This window comes from Manis javanica, chromosome 7, assembly GCF_040802235.1.
Source record: "Manis javanica isolate MJ-LG chromosome 7, MJ_LKY, whole genome shotgun sequence".
Classification (NCBI taxonomy): domain Eukaryota; kingdom Metazoa; phylum Chordata; class Mammalia; order Pholidota; family Manidae; genus Manis; species Manis javanica.
The window spans coordinates 64,256,511-64,278,876 of NC_133162.1; the positions used below are offsets into that span (position 1 = coordinate 64,256,511).

The following is a 22,366-nucleotide window of genomic DNA, read 5'->3' on the forward strand; positions in this document are numbered from 1 at the left end:
GGACAATTCTGTTTCAGTTTATAGATACTTTTCTTATTTTTTTATACTTTCCTAGTACCACAGTCTATGCATATGCCATAGGGTATTATTCAGTCCTTTGTTGTTAAACATTTGGATTCTTTCCAATATTTGGTTTTTTTCAAATCATGTATGAGAAGGTTCATATTAGCTGTGGGAAGAGAGAGGTCAAGAAGGTCAGTTCATCTGCTTTCGGTGTAGGTCAGTGTTTTACAAAAGTTCTCTTAGCATCGTGGGATTCTCATGAAGGCCTTACCACAGTGGAGGTACAGGAGAGATGATACCTGTTGGGGGAGATGACCAGACTTTTCAGTGTGAGCATCCCAGCACCCACCCAGGAAGAGATATCATATTTCCCACAGGACTCCAGGCCATTTTATGCTAAAAAGGGGACATTAAAATACTACTTGGTTGATCCAAACAAATTAAAATGTCCTCCAATAATGGGATGCTTTCTCTTCAATAAAGTCTTTAAGCATTCTTTTATTCATGAAAGCATTTCCTGAAATAGAAAATATTCATTTATTCAAGCATGAAGTGAGTCACCCACAAGGGAGAAAAAAACTCAGTTACTTTTTGTTATACTAGCTCTCTGTGATATGAATGCAGCCATCTTCTGCTTTAATTTAAAACTGGCACTACCAAATTCTTAAAGCATATTATAATTCCATATATATATATATGATATTTGTAGGTTTACCCAGAATCCATAAAATGTCAATTCCCAAAATTATAGAATGTTCATTCTCCATAGAAGGTTAGAGCTGTATCATAGTTAACTCATTTGTTTTTTTATGAAATGTACATTTGTTTCAGGATTTACTCTAGTCTTTGACTATGATAGATGACACTCAATGATAGATAAGACCAGTTGCTATAAATGACCCTATTATCTGGGAGAGTAAACAGATATAATTACTAGGTTCTGTACACCAGAAGGTACCCAAATAAGATCTTTTGGCAGGAGCCCTAAGGGGTGGACATTAATCCATCAGCCAGTATATTCATTTCCTAGGACTGCTATAATAGCATACATAATACCACTCACTGGGTGGCTTAAACAACAGTAATTTATTATCTTACCTTTCTGGAGCGTAGAAGTCCAAAATCACATTGACAGAAAGGTTGGTTTGTTCTGAGGCTTGTGAGGGACCATCTGCTCATGCTTCTCTCCTTGATTCGGGTGAGTTACTGACCATCTTTGGCATTCCATGGCTTGTAGACACAGCACTCCAGTCTCTGCCTTCCTGTTCGCACTGCGCTGTCCTTGTGTACATCTCTTTACATTGCATTCCTTTCACAAGATACCAGTCATTCTGGAGTAGGGCCCTACCCTACTGTACTGATCTAATCTGCTCCAATATCACCTCATCTTGGCTAAGTATATTTGCAATGACCCCATTTCCAAAAAAGGTCTCATTCTGAGGCTCTGGGGGTTAGAACTTCAACACATCTTTTTGTGGGACACGATTCAACCCATAACTGGTAGAAGAGTCAAAAAAAAGGAAGAAGAAGAAACAAGAAAAAAGAAGAAGAAGGAGAAGGAGGAGGAGGAGGAAGAAGAGGAAGAGGAAGAACAGGAGGAGGAGGAAGAGAAAGAGGAAGGAGAAGGAGGAGGAAGAGGAGGAGAAGGAGGAGAAGGAGAAGGAGAAGGAGAAGGAGAAGTCATTGCACTATTTTCCCCAGATCAGCTAGTAAAGGTTTGATTTTATACAACTATGTTGGTTTTTGTCTTAGCCACAGGAGAAGAAAGTAACTTAATTATGGCCTTGATGGTGGCTGTAATCAGTATAGTAGTTAGAACACAGTTTTTAGCTGTTCTAACAGTGAAATGTAATAGTGAAAGTGGAAAGGGGTATATATTTTCCCTTTAATCATCTGAAAATAACCAGTTAAGGGACGATTGACTGTCAGGGACTCTCAGGGACCTGGGCATCTTTTCTCTGATTGCCAGTATGTACATGAAGGTTCCATCTCTGGCCTCCACATGGCTGCTCCAGCTCTTGCCATCATGTCTGTTACACAGCTATTAGGAAGGGAAGTAGAGTAAGAGAGCGTATGACTATTCCTTTTGAGAACGTAAGTGGGGAAATAGAATGTATCCATCGCGTCTCTCATCCCACTGAACAGAACTTGGTTGCTATAGCCAGCTGCCAGATGCAGGCCTGGGTTATCCCCGGGCTGACAAATGTAGTCCTATCCCTAGGACCAGTTAGAACTATCATTACGGGAGGAATACGGAATGGCCACTAGCTGTCTGCCACATCCAATCAGCCCAGTAACTCCTCGACCACATGCACAGTGCTTTCTACCATTCTTATGTTTCAAAGGCTTAATTCAACCCTGTCAAGCTTCTCTGCAATATTTGATGTAATTGACCTTCTTCTTACTTTCATCTTACTCTCCTAATTCTCTAATTGTTTCTTCTTAGTATTTTCTGGTCCTCCTTCTCCTTCCCTTCCTAAAGCAGATGTTGCCCAAAGGCCTGTTGTCCCAGGCTGTTTTCACCTCCTAAAAGCCTTCCTTGCAAGTCATCAACTCCCTTGATTTCCACTATTGGTTTGAAATTGATGCTTCCCATATCTCTATATTTTGCTCTACTTTCTCTCCAATCCTGCCACCCCACATTTCCCACTGCTTGCTGCTCTTTGCCACCTGGACATCTTGTCAGAATCCCATACATTCAAAACTAGAATTACCATCATCCCGCTGAAATCACTGCCTTTAACTCTGGCTTCTGTTTATACAGTTACTATGGCCCAATGTTTCAGGGCTTTTATTTTTTGAAACTATCTTTCTCTGCCTCCCACCTGTCAATCAGTAAGGCACATCCACTTCAACTGTAAAGGCGTATACACTCCTACCTTCTGACCCATTCTGATCCCCATAACCTGTCAGTCCAGACCACTCTATAAGCTTCAGTTACCACCCCCATCCCAATTATTTCTACCGTAACATGAGAGATGTCAAAATTACAACCTTGAAAGAGATGAGGAAAAGCATAATATCTTTGGGACAAATCATGGATTCAGTTCACAATGGAGGAATTTTTTATTTCTCAGTCTTTATACTTACATGCATCACCTCATATAGTACTCAGTGGCATCTAAGTTAATTAACAGCTAAGTAAATTAAGCATATACCACATGCCAGACACTGTGTCAACAGCTTCACCTTATTTCAGTCTCACATACTAAGAAGATAAGCACTCTTACTGTTCTCATTTTATACATTAAGAGATTAAGGTACATTAAGAAACAGTGGTTTTGAGAAGTGACTGGTGGTTACCATGAGGGAGAGGCTGGAGGGGTAGGGGTACGGGGATAATAAGGCACAAAAATTCTCACTCCTAATATAACTTGGTCATAGGAATAGTAGGATGGCATGGAAGAATATAGCTAGTGATTCTGTTACATCTTCCTGTGTTGATAGATAGTAACTGCACTAGTGGGGGGTGAGGATTTAATAAGATGGGTAACTGTTGAAACACTGTGTTGTATATTTGAAACCTATGTAAGTTTGTATATCAACAATACTTCAATTAAAAATAAAGAAAGCAAACAGAAAAAAAAACAGTGACTTTAAGAAATTGAATAATTTACTCAGGATCTTACACTGGGTAAATGGTAGACCTAGGGTTTGAATCAATTAGTATCCAGAATATTCTCTCTTAACCATAAACTTATACAACCCCTTAGAAGGTCCTTACTGCTATCACCATTTCACTAAATAGGGTGACTTCCAAGGTTACAGCCATAATTCAATCCAACTTAACCAGACTCCAGGGTCTGGGTTCCATCTTTCATACAACTTCCAGTTTATGCCCAAGGGTTATAAGCTACTCCTCCATCCCAACAACATGTTTTGCATTTGTGAACTTGAAGTTAAAAGAAACTGGTGAAAGAGGGGCAAAAGGCCAGCACAGTATGATCCGGTTTGGGGAAAGCATCCAAAATGTACAACTCTCCTCATCATGGCGGCACCAACTTTATTTATAAAATAATACATGCTAGTTGATTGAAATTCCACTTAAGGATTTCTTTCTCTGCATTACCACCTGGATTCACTGCCCGTTTAGGGTATGTGATTGGGTCCCTGTTGGACTTCTTATCCAAGTATGCAATTGCTAGGATGTTAAGTTCTTGTGTTCATTTAGCTTACCCTGATCTTAAAGTAAAAGGCAAATCTGGCATATTGAATAGAAAAACTACAAAAAATGAAGACTATCGTTACATCAATCTGTTAGAAGAGTGGTAGATATCCTGTTCTCCTCTGGGCAGTGTTGAGCCAATCCCAGGCTTCTAGTTCATTCATTATCCTAAAACATAGCCAGAGAAAAAATTAACAGAGGCTGGGTCTCTGATAACATGAAATTATGCTTGCCAAAGTACTTTGAATTTTATTTTAAAGTAGGTGGGTCAGTTCTTTAGTATTCATAAGTATTTATAAGATACAGGCCAGTCTGGACTCCATCTAAAGGGGAAAACTGGTCTTTATTGGCTGTACCTACCAATTCAGCAGGTATGAAAAAGCAAAAGGAAATCAAGATTTGGAAACATGAGATTGGCTGAAGCAAAAGAAGTCTCTTAATTCCGTTCCAAGAGACAGGGTCACAGCCCATAAAGACAGAAGGATGATACCCAATGTCACTGAAGACTGGGAACCAAAATCAGTTTCCTTGGTTATAAAAGATATGTTTTACTGAAGGAACAAAACAGCAGCAGACTCACAGACTCCAAGAAGGGACTAGCAGTTACCAAAGGGGAGGGGGGAGGGAGGGCGGTGGGGGAGGGAGAAGGCGATTGAGGGGTATTATGTTTAGTACACATGGTGTGGTGGGTGTCAAGGGGAAGACAGTGTAGCACTGAGAAGGCAAATAGTAACTCTGTGGCATCTTACTACACTGATGGGCAGTGACTACAATGGGGTTTTGTGGGGGGACTCAATAATATGGGTGAATGTAGTAACCACATTGTTTTTCATGTGAAACCTTCATAAGAGTGTATATCAATAATACCTTAATTTAAAAAAAGATACATTTCATTAGTATAGCAAAAGGAAAATATATTCACTCACAAGCAGGAAAAATACGAATACAAATATAAAAACAAACTGCTATTTATGAGGGCAAAGTTCAGTGCTCTATCTCTGAACGCTCTCCCTTGCACTCTATCCAACCTTGATAAACTACTTATATTCCCTCTATCTGGAACAGTGTAGTCACCTTGTACTCATGTGTGTAAACACACACACATACACGATTACCTTACCCTAACTAATATCCTTTAGGTCTTAGCTTAGATGTTGTATCTTCCAGGAAACTTACTGCAATATCCCCAAGACAGTTTAAGGGGCCATCTCTAACACTCTGCACTGCTGTGTCAGTATAGGTCCCTCTGCAGAATTGCCTGTTTACCTATCTGTTTCCTCCCTGATGTCAGTATCTCACTGTGTTTTCATCATTATGGTATCCTTGGGGCTTAGCATAATGCCTGCCACAAAGTATATAGGTGCTCAATATAAATTTGCTGAATGAATGCATACCTTTTGCAGTACAGAAAGCAAGCCTGTCATCATCAGGGTCCCAAGATGTGTTTTCTAAAAACATATTCCCTACAATAAAACTAGTCCCAATTATTTCAAAGAGCCCTTACGTTGGATATGCAGATGTGATTGTTTGCCTATTGTAGTAACCATTAGGGCAAGTCCTGAATACACTGCTCTGTCCTTTACCCAATGAAGTCTGAGCAGTGATGTATGTACTTCCAGGTGGAAGCTTTAAGAGCTTGTCCATGACTCCCCATGTTCACTTACCCCAATCATGGGAGACTAGATCCCTCCCCCTAATTATAGAAGCATGTTTTGAAAGGGAGCTTCCGGCAAGCTGAGTTCCTGAGTGACATGTGGAACAGATTCTCCCACTGACTCTAAAGGACACGTAATGAGATCGAGCAACGTACATGAATGTTGTTGCACAGCAAACCCATTTCGTTTGACACATTTATAGAACAGTAACTTCCACCACCTTTTCCTTCTTGCTATCAGAACTTGCCTTCCTCTCTAGAGGCAGAAAATACCAAATATTCCCTTTCTCAGCCTTCTTTGAAGCTATGTGGCATAATTCTGGACAATGAAATGTAAGGAAAATTCTATTTATGTTTCTACTAAATACTTTCCACCTTCCAAAAACAGATTCTGAGAACTCTCCTCTTCCTTTTTGCTGCTGCATGCAATTGCATGAAGACATGAGATCGCCATCTTTTGACTGATAGGACAAGCCTAAGAACTGAAATAAAATGCTAGGAAAGCCAGTAACATCTTTGAGTGGCTTAACCAAACCCTGAATTTGTCACCTCAAGATTCATTGCTATGTGAGATTGTAAATATCTTTACTGTTTGGACCCCTGTCGATCAAGAATATTTTGTTACTTACAGCTAAATGCATTCTAATTGTGTGAGAAATGTACAAATTTCCCTTTCTGGCAACGTATATGGCAGAAATTCCAAAAGCCAGTATATACTGGTAGGTCAGACTGGGATACCCAGGAAGCAAAAACATTATTTGAAAGAACTAAGTGCATAAAAGGATCATCTAATGATGGAGTCATCTAGCTAAAGATGAAATCCATGTGCTAATAATAAGAAAAGGACAGTGTGCTTGCCAACACTGGAGGAGAAGCATAAGAAGTTAAATTGAAAGAAGATATGCACAAGTATATTTATTCCTTTGTTCAATATTAGTTCATAAGACAATTTTATAATTAACTACCTGCCTAGGAAACTCTCAGTTGCAATAGCAGTAAAAAAATGTCAAACATGTATTTTACCAGAGTAAATCTTTGGAGGGCAGGAAGGAACTAATAAAGGGTTCCCTTATGTTTGAGTGGTTACTTAGAAGAGGTCATTTATATCACTTTCCAACCTGATTTACATGGAATCCACCACGATTTGTCCTTCTCTTAAAAAGAAAAATACTCATTCCTTTACATCATCTCTTAATAGAAATACTTTACTAAGTGTAATTATTAATCTACTATTAAACATTCTATTGAAAATTAACAATTTATCTACAACTCATTGAAAACTATGGAGGAATCATCAGTACTTTCTGAAGAAGTCACAGTGCCCTTAAAACTGGAGTAGACAGAGGACAACAAATAAAACACAGACACACTGACATGAGAGACAAAATCTTCACCGAAAGAGTTCCCCCACCAACCCAACCCCATTTTTTTCCATATTCGCCACCAATTTCTGGAGTTTTCTCCACATGGTTTGGTTCCAATGAGCCACTCCCAAAAGCAGACACAGGCAGATTGGATCTATGTTTGTATATTAGCCTATCAGATCAGCTTCTTCCTGGAAATCTTTTAGGCTTAAATGAAGAACGGTGGTATCTATAACATAGGGATCTGGTCTTACAAACTGCAGAAGGGAACTGCATAGGTTGGAAGAGATGGCAGCTAGTGAGAAAACAGGTTTCTGTGGGTTGAGTCCAAGCACATTGGTGGACAGAGGGCTGGGTGCAGAAGGGTCATTCAGTAGCAAAACACAATGGCTGTAAATGAACAGCAGGGAATCCCAGGCTGACTGAGGAAAGCTTCAGTGAGTGGCATGGAGGTGGTGGAAAAAAGTTCAGAAACTCTTCTGAGTCATGAGAAATACTTTGAAAATCCTGTCATCAGTTCTAATATAACTTACCTGTCGTGGGTCACCTACATTCAGAATCACCTGCTCTTTTAGGCTTCTGAACTTTTCCACTAAATACTGTGGTGTCATAAAGAAAAAGGATAACAACCATTTGCAATCCTGATACCTAATTCTCCAGCAGTTAACTTCCAAACAAGCAGCCTCTACAGTACTGATACATCAAAAAGTATTTGAGGCTCGCCCCAATGCAACATAGCTTGGTTAGTCATACATAAGTGAACATTAGCATTATCAATATTAATGTCATTACTATTTTCAAACTTTAAAGTTTATTTTTGAAATAAAGGTGGATTTTTTGCCTAAAATGCTAATGCTTTTCCATACACACAAAAGCATGACTTGGTTTTGGAAATTTGTAACCTGGAGGCTCCTACTTAACATGGATAATTTTAAAAGCGATTAGTACTTTCAAGTAATCAATGTTAGATTGTCAAATCTCATTGTTTGGAACATTAGGCTGGGTTCATAATGTTTAAAAAAATAACTTTCAAGACATGTTTTTCAAAACTGGGAGTCCTTTTCCTCCCAAATAATATCCAGTACAGATTGTATACAAGATATGACTTGAAGATTACTGACTTTTAAATGCCCCCCTAGACTTTATATATTTAGTATTTTCTTCCCCAAATGGTCACCTATTGACACTTACACATTCATCTCACATATGACCTCACTAATTTTCAAAGCCAGGCACTAGTAGAGCTCTGGGTCTAAGAGTAAGTCTTAATAAACATTATGATTGAATGGGTCCACGAGGGAGTGAGAAAAGAACAAACAAGTGAATTTAGAGCCTCTCCTTTGAGGACTCTCTTCTAAGCCAGTAATATTTCCATTTTAATATCAATACTAATGGCAAAGCTTTGTGGTTTGGGTGTATTTAATTAGTGAAAACAGTCAAAAATCAGTTAGAACAAGTCTTCAAAATAAGAGACACAATTCAGTGGGATAAGAGCACTTAGGGAAACAGAAGGCATGATCAAAATATTGCAAGTCTGACTTTTTCATAATTGCACTCAGAAAGCAATTCCAAAAATGATTTGAGCATCAACAAAACTCAGGATTAGGCATATTAACTTCAGGGTGACTACTTTAAAAGGCTATGCTCAATATAGAAAAACTGGCAAGCTAATTTTCATGCTAAGTTTCTCTAATTAGGTCTATACATTTATGATCAATGTGTATATAATATTTTTTAAATGTGACTGGTGGAAAGGTCCTGCATCCTGATGCTAACCCTAAATCCATAAAACTTCATTTTTCCCATATGCAAAGTGAAGTATCAAACTAGATAATCTCTTTAAACTTTTCCAGTGCTAACATTCAATAATTCTATCAATAAATAGTTTCAACATTGTTCACGTATCTTCAACCACTCTTACTAGCTTTTCAGAGGTTTCATACTGAGTAGAACTGTCCCTTTAAACAGCCATAGGGCCCCAAGGGAAATCATGCTTTAGGATGTAGACTATGAGGTACAAACCTGCTGGAGCAAGATAAATGAGACACACACATCTCATATATATACACACACATATCTCTGTCCCATTAGCAGTAAACTATCTGTTCCCAGACAAGAGCAATTATAGAAGTCATCACAATAGTTTCCATTCATATGAAATCAATTATATAAATCATACAGAGTACAGCTACTCTTTAAACTGCAAATTAAATTTAAAGCTAGTTTGTCAGCTTTTCATTAAGTAGTTACAACTTCAAAAGTGGAGGAGGTGCTTTCAAATGAAAGTATGACAGCAGGCTTGAGAAAGTTCTGTTTCCGATTGTGTCCAAAATATCTTATTCTATAGAGTCCAGGCTGGGCAGTATCTGGAATATGCCATTGTATTGTTGCATTGCTATGACCCAGTAATCCTTTGTGCCAATAGAAACTGTTGGTAGAAAACATACAAATCCAATTTTACTCTTTAAAAATGTGTGATTATTCATTAAATGAATATTTAGGGAGTACCTATGATAACCAAGGTAATGAGAGTATAGCAATGAACAGAACAGAGATAAATACTTACTTTTGAGACGAGGACCTTTAAGAGACACCAATTGTAGGAAAATCTTTACTTGTTCTACCTTTTTAACTACCTAAACTTGATCCTTCCTAGAAAGCCATACCCGATATTCAGAACATAGGATGTCTCCTGCTTTAGAACTGCTATAGTATCCTTTCAACTCCTGTCATCCTCTGCTTCAGTTGACATGTCTTTTCACATTTAGATTCATTTGTTAAAAATATATATTTAATAAGTGACATGCCAGACTCTATTCTAGAGGTACTAGGCATATGGCAGTGAGGAAGGCAGACATGGTCCAAATCTCATGGAGCATATGTTCTACTAGGGCAAAGGTGGAGAGAAAGGCAGTAAACAAATAATTTTAAAAGTGATAAGTGAAATGAAAAAGTAAGACAGAAATCTCTCTAAAGCAATGTCATTTAAGCTGAACCCACACATCTAGGGGAACAGCATTTTAGGAAGAAGGAACAGAGAATGCAAAGTGTCTGAAGCAGGAACAAATTTGGTTCATCCAAGGAGCAGAATATAGGTCAGTAGGATTAGGGCACAGTAAACTGTGGAAGGGTGGTTGAGATGATAGAAACATGGAGTCAGATTATGTTAGCCCTTGTAGACCATGACAGCAAGCTCAGATACTCTTCTAGATACAGTGAAATACAATGGGCTAACTGATTGATGTCCTTAGTTATGCAGAGAGTAAATCCCCTGGGCAGGGGAGGTGTGGTCAACATCCTATGATTCTCAGTGATTGGTCCAGTGCTGTCAATGAAGAGTTGATGATACTGCTGGTGCTGAACAAGGTGGAGGTCTATACATACCCTCAATGTTGACTGTTATGATTTTTAACTTTAAAAAATAAATCATCCTTTTTCATTATCATCATCATTTCCTTCAGTTTAACCTTATTTTAACAATAAATATGTATTATTACTTGTTTAAATATTACCTAGAGTTCTGAATATCAGAGGAAACATTATATTCATATTTATGCATGGCTATCAAATAGCCCACAACATGGTCAAATCTCTATTTCCAGCTAACCATGTGAATCAAACCAACACACAAATAATCACTTAGTTTGAGGCAATCTGAATTAGATACAAATTGCCAAAAATAGCCCACTTCCATACCACTCTCCTGTGGTGTGAAATTAACAGATTTGGGAACAGTAACACTTTCTTACAGCAGACCCATTTCTAAATCTTCAAAATATCCATTCAACACAGGTATTTGGCAACAAAAGGCACAGAGATAAGTCTCTGAGGAAACTCCATGAGCATATTCCTTCCTTACTTCAACCAATAACAGTCAAACACTCAAGTTCCTTATGTTTTAATAGTTCGAATGAAGAATCATTGACCATATGTAAACATGCAATACAGAAAGGTCACACTCTACAGAGCCACCTTAACACCTTCGTCCAGCACCCCTTTCAATCAATTTGCAAGAAGGCTAGCCAGCTTTTAGGGTTAAAGTTGGTGACCATGGAGAAAAGCACAACAGATGTTTATAAGAATGGAAACCATAACCTCATTAGCACCTAATCTTACAGAAACATACAGCACCACACTGTTTTGTAGAAAAATATAATCAAAATAAAGTCTAATAAATCAATGAAATATGGCCAGAAGGCTCCTTGGGAATTTGGTATCATTAATATCAAGTATTAAGCCAGTCTTCCCATTTGCTTTCCCTGCATTACTAACCAATTGTTTTCAAGACTTGAAAGACAAAATATTCGATAGGCATGCTCACCGAGTCTCCCAGGAGGCATCATTATGCACTATGTGCCATGTTGTTGAAGTGGCCTCATATTTCTCCACAGTGAGGAAGGTCTGATGGGTCTGAAATGCAATTAATAGAACTAATCAAACACCGCACAGTCACAGGAGGAAACTGCCTATAAATACTCCCTTTGTTGACTGCACACTAACCTACCAATACTTGTGTGAAAATGTACTCGAATTTCATCCTGATTCTTAGGTATTCACCTTAACATTCTATGTAATGTCTTCAGAATGTTGATTTATCCAGTCTACAAAAAAACATGATGTTTTTTAGAAAATTGACTGAATCATAATTTTAGAGCTGAGAGCAAATTTTTGGAAATTAGGGCAGAGAAATGATGGAATAAAAGTTGAGATTTAAAAAAGGCATAAGTCAAACCTTTTCATGACATGTTTATTGATCTATATTCTAAGACTTACTCTAGTTACCTCAAGATTTAGGAGATAAATGGGAAAGTTTCCTCATCTTTCTATTTCCAGGTAATGAATTATTAGTAAATACTGCTTCCTGAGTGAAATAACTGAAAATGATGCATAAATCTTTCCTTTTCCTAGGATGATAAAAACAATCTCTTTATTGTGTCATAATGGGTTCCTAGAAAGCACATCATAAGCAGATTTTATTCTCCCATTAGAAAACTACTGCAAGGATTTGTTTCAAACCCCAAGAATTCAGCTTCAAATAAAGCACAAATTTGAATAACACAACAAATTAAAAGATATAAAGATCATAAATCTCTGATTTTCCTAAAAAATCTTTAGATTGTAGCCCTTAGCACATGTGTCTGATTCACTTTATCCACCAGAGCCCTTTATATCTGTCATTTACAGATGTTTAAATAAACTGGCTGAACGTTCACTTATTTCTAGCTGGGCCATAGAATTTCTTAAAATTCTTCTCTAATTATTCAACTAATAGATTATATTCAATTAGGAAGTTTTCTTAACCATAATGACTTGTATAGAGAGTTGTTCCTGGCCATTTAGGACAGAGCAACATGACAGAAGCCTTAGATAGAGTAAGAGATAGAGTGGACCCTACGGTGCAAATTAGACAACAAGGCTAGGCCATCAATACATGAGCAATGTGACTGTCCTTCCCCCACCAACCTTAATCTCTTCCAGATACACAATTAATTAATTAATACAAATTATCAAATCTCTCTAGACCTCAGTTTATTCATCTGTAAAATAGGGATAATAAAACATAACCCTCTGGGTAGTAGTGAGGATTAAATTCATGAGATAATGTATGTAAAGCACTTAGCTTAGTACCTGTGAATAGTAAGCATTCAATAAATAGTGGTGAGGTTATTTACAATAGCCAAGATACAGAAGCAACCTAAGTGTCCATCTTTAGATGAATGGATAAAGAAGAGGTGGTACATATACACAATGGAATATTATTCAGCCATAAGAAAAAACAAATCCTACCATTTGCAGCAACATGGATGGAGCTAGAGGGCATTATGCTCAGTGAAATAAGCCAGGCAGAGAAAGACAAGTACCAAATGATTTCCCTCATTTGTGTAGTATAACAATGAAGCAAAACTGAAGGAAAAAAACAGCAGCAGACTCACAGACTCCAGGAAGGGACTAGCGGTTACCAAAGGAAAGGAGCGAGGGAGGATGGGTGAGGAGGGAGGGAGAAGGGAATTAAACGGCATTATGATTGGTACACATGGCATGGGGGGGTCACAGGGAAGACAGTGCAGCACAGAGAAGACAAGTAGTGACTCTGTGGCATCTTACTACACTTATGGACAGTGACTTCAATGGGCTATTGGGGGGGTCTTGATAATATGGGTGAATGTTGTAACCATAATGTTTTTCATGTGAAGCCTTCATAAGAGTGTGTATGAATGATACCTTAATAAAAATATATAAATAAATACATACATACATACATAGTGGTGAGGATGTGATGATTACTGATAATAAAGTAGAGAGAGAATTGTTTTATGCTAAGCCCCAGAGTATTCTTAGAGATTAATTCTAGTCTCATTATAGTGCTTTAAGCATTTTGCTCTCCTGCCTCTTTGTGACAATAATGATGATAATATTTCTCCACCCTAAGGATATCAAATGATACCAGTTTTACTACACCACTGCAATATCTTCAGAAAATAATGTTATAAACATGTAAATATATTGGCATAGCTTGACTGCCTAGAGAAATTATTTCAAACAGGTGCATATTGACTAAATCAACATTTTCACCCAATGTCATATTTGACAATGTCATATTGCCACAATTGTTATCACAGCAATGATATTTTAATGAACGGAAATGGGAAGGCTCATTAGGAAGAAAGCTATTTGGATTATAAGTGACAATGGGTCCTGGGAAAAACTTCTCATTGAGACCATAAATGCAATCCTCATGCTAAAAAATCTGACCTTGAAATCACTTTCAATACCTATTATCTTTTTCCTCTACATATTTCTTTATTGTCTGAATTTTTGTAACTAGGATGTGTCGAGTTATTGCTTATCTAGTTACAAGAACATTCTAAGGTAGTTACAGAGAAGCACAATGACTTTATTTTGTTAACAGATATATTACATATGTATGTATATATACATAAAGACATATACTTCATGATTATCAGGTAAACATAAATTTATTTATATCATAAAAACAGAAAGGTATGAAATGATATGTACTATTAACAGTGATTACCTCTAAAACAGAAGAAAGAGGGGTACTTTCACATTCTATTTTCAGCGCCCTTATACTGTCTGTTTTTACACTGGACATGTATTTCTTATGTCATTTTTAAAGGTTAATAAATAAATATCCTGTTAGTACCAGGAGCAAAGAGTACAGAAATGGCCAATGCTAGAAAAAGTAAAGCACATGGGCCAGGGCTCTAAGCCAGGAGGGCGTCCACCCAGGCACCCACGCTCACTGCACAGCAGCAGAGGTGGGATGAAAAGGACAGTGTTGGAGCAGGAGGAGAAGAGCCCAAGAGCGGGTAGGAAAGAGCCAAAGAAATACTTCATTCTTAACTCTTTGATTGTTTTACCAAAGTTTCTAGAGTTTTGACACTTTTTCAGGAGACAGTGTGGTTCCCTATGCATTGTGCTCCATGTGGTCCTAAGCAGAGCCAATTAAATGTTTCCTGTGTGCTTTTTTCCCCAGACTCAGTTCCACATTAACTGTTCCAACTTAAACTTTTCCACTTAAAAAATAAGATGAAAAATAAGTTGGAACATTTTATCTCTATGTTGGTAATTTCTATTGAAATAGTCAAGTGAATAAAAGGCCCAGAGGCAGATTTTAATTTATAAAAAGAATCAGTGATGCTTACCTTGTTTTCTGCTGAATTCTTTGGGTTAGCACCAACAAATGTAACCTCAGCAACTTCTCCCTGAAAATAAAAACTCATTTTATGAGTTCTAAGAAAACCATTTTTTGCTGTGCTTGTATTTGGGCCATGACTTATGAAATGTTCTAGGATTCTAGCTACCTATATAGATTCTATTCTATTTAATCAAGTAAGCTCTGAGAACATTGGAGAAAATACCTTTGTAACAATGGACGTAGGAATTCTTGACCAATAAATTACTCCAGAATTTTTGGCCAGTGAATTTTCTTTTGGTAGATTCAGATATAAAGGAAGATATAAAGCTATAGTTTACTAGTGACAGCACATTAAAATGGTTTCTTCAGCCTTTGAATTTTCTTATATCTCCTTTCCCATACACATACAGGAGATGGACTAAATTAAATGAGAGCAGTGAAAACTTCCATGGATGACTTGTACTTGCACTTACACTACTACTTACACATGTAAGATACAAGATGGAGAGACAGAGTGTATATATATCTTGCCCCCTGGAACAACCAAAATAGCTGGACAAATATGTATTGAACAATGGTTTTAAAGACAGTGGACAATGAAAACAGTGATCTTTGAATGACAGAAAACAAACAAGATGAGCCCAACAATTGCCCAGCTTAATGCCTTCAGAGAGTTTATAGGTCACAGCAGAAGGAGGCAGAATTCAAGCAAAACCAGGCATTCTACCTAAGTCAAGAAACTGATGTGGGAGTCCATGAGGACCAAGTGGTCTTGACTTCACAGGGTAAAGCAAAAGAGAGAAGAGAGCACACAGGGAAGAAAGCTACTCAGAGAGAGAATTCTGGAGATTTGCAGAAGGCATCCTTCCACTCTGCATGAATGTAAGGGAGCTGTCTGAAGCGAAGAAAAGAATCAATTAAAAGAATTAGAACAATCCTGGGATGATGCAGAATTGAGAAGAGTTCCAGTTCTCACTAGCAAGACCAGAAAACCTCATAATTCAAAAGAGTTTTACCTCAGTGAATGCAGGGGTAGAATAATGGCTTTCCTGGCCCAACCTAAAAAGTTACTAACACTCAAAGGGATCAAACTCTTTCCAAGTAATTTAATAACACCTAAAACAAAGCTTAAAAATATCTACAGGAATAGAAAAACATCCAGCAACTAACAAGATAAAATTCACAATGTCTGGCATCATAGGAGAGAAAAGAACTGCTCATAACGGGAAGACTCTCAATCAAAACTGACCCATTAATGAAACAGATGATAGAATTAGTAGACAAGGACACTAAAATAGTTTTTATAACTCTATTCTGTATGTTCAAAAAGCTAACAGAATGAATGAACATGTTAAATAGGCATGTTGAAGACATGAGACTTAATCCACACCTCTAGCATAAAAATTACAGTGTCTGAAAAGAAAATACATTGGATGGAAATAGCAAATTAGATATCACTGAAGAAAAGATGACTGAATTTGAAGATATAGCAATAGAAACTACACAAAATAAAAAATGGGGGTAAAAGATTGAAGAAAATGAATAGAGCAGCACTGAGCTGTGTATCAACTTCAAGCTGCCCAATATATGGTAACTGAACTTCCCAAAAGATTGGAAGAGAGGAATAAATGCAGAAAAATATTTGAGGAAATAATAGCCAAAATTTTCCAAATCTGCTGAAAACTATAAGCCCATAAGTCCAAGAAACTCAGTGAACCCCCAGCACAAAGACCAAAAAAGAAAATTACTTGAAGGATCATTACCATCAAATTGCTTAAAACTAGAAATAAGAAGAATAAAATTCTAAAAGACACAAGAGAAAAAAAAACACTACACAGAGAAGAAGATACATAAGGATGACAGCAGATTTTTTCATTGAAAATAATGGAGACCAGAAGACTATAGAGCAACAACTTTAAGGTACTAAAAGAAAAATCTGCTAACCAAGAATTCCACAGTGAAAATATTCTTCAAAAAAATGAAAGTGAAATAAAAACATCTTCAAACATATAAGAGAAGAGAGAATAATGTTAAATGAAGTCGTTCAAGCAAACAGAAAATGACACTAGATGGAAATTTTGACCTACATAAATAAATGAAGAGCTCCAGAGACTTAGTGTATAAGCAAATATAATTTGTTGTCTTATTGTTTAAAACTTTTTTTAAGACAACTACTTTATTTAAAGTAAAAATAACAATCCATGGTGGAGTCCATAAATTATATAGAAGTAAAGTATATTAAAACAATAGCACAAAGACCAGGAAGAAAGAAATGGAAGAACGCCACTAGTCTGACTGATTAAGGAAAAAAAAACCCAGAAGGCATAAATTATTACTACCAGGAAGAAGATATGGGATATCAACATAGAATTTATAGATATTTAAAAGACAACAACAGAAAATCAGTTAATTACTTCATGTCTATATATTCAGTTATTTAGATGACATGATATGGACAAATACCTTTAAATATAGAAACTACCAAAGATCATTCAAAAAGAAATAAATGATCTCAATAGTTAAAAATTTAACACATTGTACACTTTAAAAATGTATGACTTCTTGTAATTCAATTACACATCAATAAGCGTGTTTTTAAAATAATGAAGTAACGAGAAAGCAAGCCTTCCCATCACTTACCATGGCACACAAGAGCTTTTATAGGTAAGTTTCCACCTGCTGCTCCACCTCAAGCCCTTTACATGCTATATGCACCTGCGGAGATGTGTCTTGATAGGCACAGTGAACTCCTATTCGTCCTCCAAAGCCTAGCTCACATCAAAACATTTTTTAATAAAAACTTTCTATGGATTCAGAATCAATGATGACCATCTAAACAGAGATGTGCCATTTAATTATTTGCTTCTCTTTCAACTCCCCTGAATGACTATCAATTTATTTTCTCCTTTTCTCCACTTTCACCAGTGAGATTACTAAATTAGTCAATGTCATTAGCAAAATGTTCCACATCCTGCAAACATCACTACATCCCTTACATACGGCATCTGCCCTACAGCCAATATTATGTTCATTTTAAAAAACTAAGCTTTATATCTGGTATCTGGTTAGTCAAATTGTCCTAATCCTTAAAAGTGTTCCTTTCCTTGTTTTTTTTTCCCCACATTCACTATTCCCTGTTTACTCACGCTCATCTTAACAATGAGAAACAACCCCATTACAGATATAACATGCCAATTAAAATGGTAGCAAACAGGCACTTCTGATGTGACAGAGTCCAACAGTTCAGTATGTCCTCTCCCCAAAAGGGGACTATATATGTAGACAAAACAGTCAAAAATACCCATTTTGGAGTTAGAGATATCAATTAAAAAACTGAGAAATGTTTATTCATTAAAACTAGTAACCTTTGAGAAGAGTTCACTCTGATGCTCTTGCTGGGGTTACATCCATCCTCTGTCGTGCTGAAGCCCAACAAGATGGGGATGGTCACAAAATCAACAGCTTTGTTCCTGCTGCCAAAAGGAACTCACTTGTTTGGAAATAGCCATTTAAAGTGGTGATCTCACTGGAAGGCAAACACTGAAAGCTAAGAGCTAAACTGGCAGACTAGTCAGGGATTTAGTAGTGTTTTGGGTAAGATAACCGTAGTAATCCTAATAAGCTCTCCTCCTATCCTGGATTGACTAGAGGCTATGAACATGCCAGTGCAAAGACCATAGAGGGCCCAAGCCATTCACACATCCCTGGTCAATGGAGTCTGTATGTAGGTGCAGAGGGCACATAGGGAACCTAGTGGAAATTAAAAGCTAGTGAAAACAGAAAACGATCTGAAAATTGAATGCATACCCCAGTCCACACAGATCTATTAGCAGAGACTGAAACTCTTACTCTTTGGGACATTGTGGGTAACACTGCAGTATTTCCAGAATCTCTTGCCTGGCCTTAGAGCATCTCCATATCAAAAGGTGATTACAAGGCAAACCAAGGGCATATCTGGACCGGAAAGGTTGGATGGGGTCCCCTTTTTGCAGCTGGGTCATGAGAGACACAGGTGAGCAAAAGTAGATGACTGCTTGTAAGCAATAAATGGGTTTTTCCCACTTTATTTCTCCCTTTGACTGATTTCAGCTTCAAAGGTAATTTTCCCTGGGCTGGGAACATATTTTCCCCTGGAGTTATAGGCATCTAAGCATAAACTATAATCATTATTTAGCTGAACATTAAATTATGTAACCACAGTGGCAACCCCTTGAGAGCCAGAATTAAAAGTAAAATCAAGAATGAAAAAACTGAGTAAAGATATCAGTAGCATCACACTGCAAGGGAGAATTTACTAATTTAGTCCGGACAAATTTTAAATAAGCAAACAAACAAAACCAACAGCAACTCTAAGGTAGAGGTGAAGCTAGAATTCAGAGTTTCTAAAACATAAAAAAATCCAGTATTCAACAAAAAAATTATAAGATATGCATATAAGAAATTATTGCCCATGCTAAACTAAGGGGGAAAAGCAACAATCAAACTGCCTCTCTGTGTCCTCAGATGTTGGAATCAGCAGACAAAGACTTCAAAGCAGCTATTATAAAAATGCTCTAAGAACTAATATAAATCATGTGCAAAGAATATTTTAAAAGTATAATACTGAAATAGAAATACCATTTGACCCAGGAATTCCACTTCTAGGAATTTATCCTAAGAATGCAGCAGCCCAGTTTGAAAAAGACAAATGCACCCCTATGTTTATCACAGCACTATTTACAATAGCCAAGAAATGGAAGCAACCTCAGTGTCCATTAGTAGATGAATGGATAAAGAAGATGTGGTACATATACACAATGGAATACTATTCAGCCGTAAGAAGAAAACAAATCCTACCATTTGCAACAACATGGATGGAGCTAGAGGGTATTATGCTCTGTGAAATAAGCCAGGCAGAGAAAGTCAAGTACCAAATGATTTCACTCATACGTGGAGTATAAGAACAAAGAAAAACTGAAGGAACAAAACAGCAGCAGAATCACAGAACCCAAGAATGGACTAACAGTTACCAAAGGGAAAGGGACTGGGGAGGGTGGGTGGGAAGTGGGGGATAAGGGTGGGGAAAAAGAAAGGGGGCCTTATGATTAGCATGTATAATGTGGGGGGGGGAGCACACGGGGAGGGCTGTGCAACACAGAGAAGACGAGTAGTGATTCTATAGCATCTTATTATGCTGATGGACAGTGACTGTAATGGAGTTTGTGGGGGGGACTTGGTGAAGGGAGGAGTCTAGTAAACATACTGTTCTTTATGTAATTGTAGATTAATGATAACAAAATGAATTTTTAAAATTATGAATTAAAAAAAAGACTTTACACCTAATAAAAATAGTAAAGGACATTTTTGCATCTAAGAAATAAAAGTTTAGAACTACCTCTAATGAAAAAAAAAAGTATAATAATGACAAATAGAAAATATTAACATATAGAAAACAAAAAGAAAATCACAACTGAAGTGAAAAATTCACTAGAGGGGCTGAATAGCAAATGAGATGTCAGAAGAAAGGATAAGTGAACTGGACTTTATCAATATAAGTGATCCTATCTGAAGAATAGGGAGAAAAAGAACATTGAAGAAAAATTCAGTGCTTCAAAAAATGTGCGACAATAAATATTCCAACACTCACAAAAAAGAAGTCCCAGAATTAGAGGAAAGAGAAAAGGACAAAAAAATTTTTTTTAAGAAATAATAGGTGAAAACTTCCCTATTTGGTGAACATTTTCTTACAGATTCAAGAAATTCAACAAATGTCAAGAAGGATAATCAAAAAGAGATTTGCATTTAGATACATTGTAGCAAACTGGTATGAGAAATAGACTAAAAGAAAATCTTAAAACAGCAAGAGAAAAATGATTCATTACTTATAAGAAAACTAAATTAAGATTAATAATTGAGTTCTCATTAGATAGTGAAGGACAGAGGCAAAAGGATAACATATTTAAAGTGATGAAAGAAAAAATTTTCCTAACCAAGAATAAAGCAAAACTGTTCTTCAAAGATAAAGACAAAATAAAGCCAGTCCAGATAAATAAAGGCTGAGAGAATTTGTTGTTCACAGAACTATCTTACAAGAAATTACTAAAGTCCTTCAGGCTGAAAGGAAATGATGCTTAATGTCAATTCAAATTCCTAAGAAGAATAAAGACCGCTAGAAATGGTAAACATGTGTGTAAATCAAAAAATATTCTCTAAATATGCTTTTTCATATCTTCTCTTAACTTCTTTACAAGGCCCAAGATTGTATAAAAAATTATAGTATTGTTTTACTGCTTTTATATATAGATGTAATATATGTGACAGTAATATCACAAAGGATGGGAAAGGAAGAAGATATATTGGAAAAAATCTTTTTTTTATTTTTTGAGGATTAAGTTAGTATTATACTGAAGTAGGTTTTGATTAGTTAAGATGTATGTTATAGCCCTATGAAAAATAAAATATATATATCTGGTCTCTGCCATCATTTTCTGGCACACAGCTCCTAAAATCCTTGGAATCTCTGAAACGGTGGGTCTTTGTGTATGCTAATGAGATGACTAGAGGCTGGGGGCTTCTGGATAACCTCAGGATGGGGTTCATTGCCAGGGGAACCAAACATGTGATTAGAGAGTTCAAATCCAACCCCTTTTGAATCCAAGCCCTAGATCTCCAGGGAAGGGGAAGGGGTTGAAAGTTGAGTCAATTACCAATTGCCAATGATTGAATCAATGATGACTATAAATGAAGCTTCCTTAAAGATCTCTCAAGTACAGGGTTTGGAGAGCTTCCAGTTGGGGGAATGTGTAGAGAAGACAGAAGGGGCATGGAAGCTCTGTCTCCTTCCCCACACACTACCCTATGCTCCTCTTCCATCTGGCTATTTCTGAGTTGTATCCTTTTATCATAAACTGGTAATCTAGTAGGGAAACTGTTTTCCTGAGTTCTGGGAGATCATTCTATCAAATTATTGAACCCAAGGGTGGGTGTGGGAATCTCCAATTTATAGTCTGTCGGTCAGAAGCATAGGTGACAGCTTGGACTTACCATTGGGGTCTGACATGTGTGTGGAAATGGGCAGGGGTGCCGTCTTGTGGGACTGAGACTTTAGTCTGCAGCAACCCCAAGTAAATAATGTTCTAATTGAACTGAATTGTAGGACACCTAGTTGGAGACCACAGAGAATTGGAGAATTGCTTGTTGTGGGAAAAACCTCCACACATCTGCTGTTAGAAGTACTGGAAGTAGAATGTTGAGAAGAGAAAGTTCTCTTTCCTTTTCAAGTCCCTAAAATAGCTACTAGGAAAATAACTTAAAAAAATAATAGTCACAAGAACAGATCCATAGACCAATGGAACAGACCAGAGAGCCCTGATATAAACCCAACCATATATTGTCAATTAATATATGATAAAGGAGCCATGGACATACAATGGGGGAATGACAGCCTCTTCAACAACTGGTGTTGGCAAAACTGGACAGGTACATGCAAGAGAATGAAACCGGATTATTGTTTAACTCCATACACAAAAGTAAACTCGAAA

At 37.0% G+C, this 22,366-nt stretch overlaps 1 protein-coding gene across 28 annotated transcripts in view; it reads right to left on the bottom strand.

Moving 5' to 3' along the window:
* Positions 1-3,050: 3,050 nt before the first annotated feature.
* LOC108396673 (putative neutral ceramidase C) overlaps positions 3,051-22,366 on the bottom strand; it is a 100,478-nt gene continuing 81,162 nt past the window's right edge. For all 28 annotated transcript variants that reach the window (XM_073241063.1, XM_073241062.1, XM_073241060.1 and 25 more), the window contains 3 exons: positions 14,854-14,913; positions 11,508-11,596; positions 3,051-9,614 (listed from right to left, as the gene is read on the bottom strand). In XM_073241063.1, coding sequence (XP_073097164.1) covers positions 9,425-9,614; positions 11,508-11,596; positions 14,854-14,913 — 339 coding nt within the window. In that variant the 3' untranslated portion in view covers positions 3,051-9,424. The remainder of the gene's footprint in view (positions 9,615-11,507; positions 11,597-14,853; positions 14,914-22,366) is intronic.